Source organism: Branchiostoma floridae, chromosome 18 (assembly GCF_000003815.2).
Source record: "Branchiostoma floridae strain S238N-H82 chromosome 18, Bfl_VNyyK, whole genome shotgun sequence".
Taxonomy (NCBI): domain Eukaryota; kingdom Metazoa; phylum Chordata; class Leptocardii; order Amphioxiformes; family Branchiostomatidae; genus Branchiostoma; species Branchiostoma floridae.
In genome coordinates this window covers 8,686,671-8,689,967 of record NC_049996.1, presented here as the reverse complement: position 1 = coordinate 8,689,967, position 3,297 = coordinate 8,686,671, and the positions used below count along the sequence as shown (strand labels likewise).

The 3,297-nt window shown below is 44.0% G+C and overlaps 2 protein-coding genes across 2 annotated transcripts in view; both read right to left on the bottom strand.

The window, feature by feature from the left end:
- Positions 1–903, bottom strand: part of LOC118405235 — a 5,774-nt gene extending 4,871 nt beyond the window's left edge. The window contains exons 1-3 of the mRNA XM_035804617.1: positions 673–903; positions 267–355; positions 42–140 (exon numbers count right to left, since the gene is read on the bottom strand). Of these exons, the coding sequence (XP_035660510.1) occupies positions 42–140; positions 267–355; positions 673–866 (382 nt within the window). The 5' untranslated portion in view covers positions 867–903. The remainder of the gene's footprint in view (positions 1–41; positions 141–266; positions 356–672) is intronic.
- The window catches only part of LOC118406064 (putative multicopper oxidase GMC1), a 17,087-nt gene extending 14,260 nt beyond the window's left edge, over positions 1–2,827 (bottom strand). The window contains exon 1 of the mRNA XM_035805922.1: positions 2,654–2,827. Within this exon, the coding sequence (XP_035661815.1) occupies positions 2,654–2,707 (54 nt within the window). The 5' untranslated portion in view covers positions 2,708–2,827. The remainder of the gene's footprint in view (positions 1–2,653) is intronic.
- Between the last annotated feature and the right edge of the window lie 470 nt (positions 2,828–3,297).

Here is a 3,297-nt window from a genome sequence, read left to right as displayed (position 1 = left end):
AACGAGGCTGGTTGAAAGCATGTATTATAGTACAGCCTCACCTTCTATCGTGATGAAGAGAATTTCCCACATCCCCGCGGTCAACATTCTGAACCTCTTGATCTCACGTTTCTTTAGAGTAATAGTCGGCTGGAGCTGACCTAAGAAGGAAAATAATCTTTTTACACAAAGAAAAAAAAACAATTTCTAGATCAACCAACATGATAATGTCTCTAGCCAATGACGTCATTTAATATAACCAACTGCGATAAGGCGTAACACTTTACCATTGGTCAAAAAGTAGTCGATCCCATTCCCAGGGTTCATCAGCCAATCAGCGAGCGTAACGTTCTCGGTCACGTTGACCACTGGTAACCTTGAATGGAACAAACAAACTAAAAGCGATAAGAAGGAATGCCCCCGTGTACCACACGGTTTTATGATCTACTATGATTGTTCAGTAAACTCGCAAAGGCCACAAGTTGCCAGCACCTGTATCTGTATCTATATAGCCGGTATAATCGCCCTTCGGCGTAACACATGTTCGCACGCGGCAACAGCTGGTTATACATGAATTACATGTGTATACGGAACGGCCTGTCACCTAACGTTGGCCCCTCAAGCTGTAAGCGCTGTCTAATATAATAGCAGTAGGTAGTCGACACCTGGCATTGACTCGAATACCTATCTTACCTAACGTTATCTCCCCACATGTCCTGAAGTAAGGCAAAACTCCGGAACGCCAGAATAGGCGAGTGGACGGCGTACACGAACCACGGGCCGAACAGTAGCGGGACGTCGTTCTCACAGTTGTTGGGGCAGGAGATGGCGTCCAGTTCGTCCGACATGACAGCAGGGTCATCCTCTATGATCAGGAAGCCCGCCATGCCACTATTTAACTACACGAGACAAACAAATGTTCACGTTAATACTGAGACTTAGGGGCCAGTAGAAACAGAAAGAAACGATATCCTAACTCCCGGGATTCGAACCCGCGCCGAATCTGGGCCGCCAGATTCTAAAACCCAGAAGCTTATCGTTACCCCAAAAGGCTTAAAGCCGTCTAGGATGGTCAGTTTAGCAGTCCTTGGAACCCACTGTTACAATACCTATTCACTTTAGGTTCACCTCACTGCGGTACAAGGACGCCTCTATCACTCAGCGGAATAAAGTAGAACTACAACCAAGGTCCCAGCTTTATGAAGTGAATGCTGACTAGTTCAATAATATAAATTAACCAATAAGAGCAGACTTACGCTTGCTTTGCTGCGTAGCCTGTATTTTACCCTTCAGCGACAGGCGGTTTTTGAATCACCATTGCTAGATTTCTAATTTTCATTCTGATTTGTAAATTTTACCATTGACTCTAGCCAATCAGCATTCAATTCTTGGTGGACATATGGATAAATCTCCGCAGGCGCAGTAAAGAACGTGAAATGGCTTACTACGTACGTGGAATGACGCGGCACCGTGGTGATGACTGTGGTACCAGAAGGTTCCTCTCGCGTGGTCCGACGGGATTTCGATCTGGTACTGGTAGGACTCTCCCGGTGCAACCTGGGAAACATGCCCACATCGGTTTTCATGTTATAACGGTTGTCATAGAACAGCCTTGAAACACATTTTGTGTTTAAAAACAGGATCTACTGGATTTTCGGATCCTTTCCTGGAAATAGTCTATTTCTGGATGAATGCCAAACACTGTTCGAATAAAAAAAACTTGAAATTTCAACTTTAACGCAACTGCAGGTAAAACCATATCCAGTTGCTTGAGTGACTGCTTTTTGGCGTGTCTTATTATCTGGATGTCTAACCTTCATTGGCGTATAAGAACATTTAGTAGAGAATATCTTGAGTAAAATCTAAACGTAGAGTATATCCAGCCAATGCCCACCAGTACAAACGGGTTGTCCTGCCATGCAGACCTTCATAAAACATCAGAACTTTTTGTAGGGAATATCTTGAGTAAAATCTAAACGTACGTAAAATATATCCAGTCATCACCCACCAATACAAACGGGTTGTCCTGCGGCTCCAAAGGCGACACGTGCAGCCCGTGGACGTGCAGGTTCGTGTTGTTCGGATGACGGGGGAAGTTGTTCGGGCGGGCCTCCTGGTTGCCTCCTAACTCGTTTACCTGCATAGTTACGTTCGTAGTCAAACAAAAGATCTCTTTGAACGTTAGAAATATATCTAATGCTGTTGCATAGTAGTTATATATAATAAGGTCTACGAAAATTTCTCTTTTACGGTTGAAAAAACAGGCTACACGGTAAAAGTCAAAGTGATACAACGTTTTCCCTGCAAACTTTGCCTGAAAAAAAGAAGAGTTGCACAAATGCAATACGCAACTCATACGCACGCGAATAGACGCGTTGACACTAGCGGTGACACTAGCATTTTTTGTCAAGCCCGTTTGAGGTCGTACGCAGTTGGATGCACAATACGTACATCATACGAATCCTAATCGTTTTGTGTCAGTTTTAGGTACACAGCTTCAGGCAGGTATACGCACAGTAAGACCCAGTACACATAACTTACCAAAAACTGACACAACGTGATTGAGATACGTATGAGGTGCGTAAAACTTCGTGCGAAAAAATGTCAATACGGACCACATACGGATTTGTCAAACACGCTCGTCTGATTGCACCCTTCACTCTAGCGTTCTCACCAGTTTAATGTTGAGCGTGTCCCCCGGACGGACCCTGAGAGTAGGACCGGGCATCTTCCCGTTGTACAGGCGGCGCTGGAAGGTCAACCAGTCAAACGTGACGTCACCGATGTCAACTGTCAACGTCACGTTTAGATGCGTCTCGTTCCTGGAGTAGTACTCATCCGGACGCACAAGGTCATCTCCGACTGTGGAAAGAATCACCATCTAATGTATGAGGATTCATTTGTAACAGTAATTGATACTGTAATTTCTGTACACAAAGTTAAGTTCTAATAATTACCAATAAGTTTTTGATCAGTCCTCTGAAACTTCTCAAGTTGAAATGACACGAAGCCTTTGTGACATGGAACGTCAATGTGACGTGGATAATGGCAACACTTTGTTGTGCATTTGGGGAATCGCGCACACACACAGACACACCCACCCCTTGAATTACACATAAGGATATCAGCATCAGTTCGAATACATAAAAACAACCACGACCGAACAAAGAAACATGTAAATTATGCCGCCCAGAAACAAACGGCCATATTATCAGGTATATTAGAAGCTCAATTTTCCCAGCATAGCGACATACCTTATCGGTATCAAGTTACTGTTCCTATGATAGAGGAAAGATATCGGTAAGTTTCTCTTCGCTA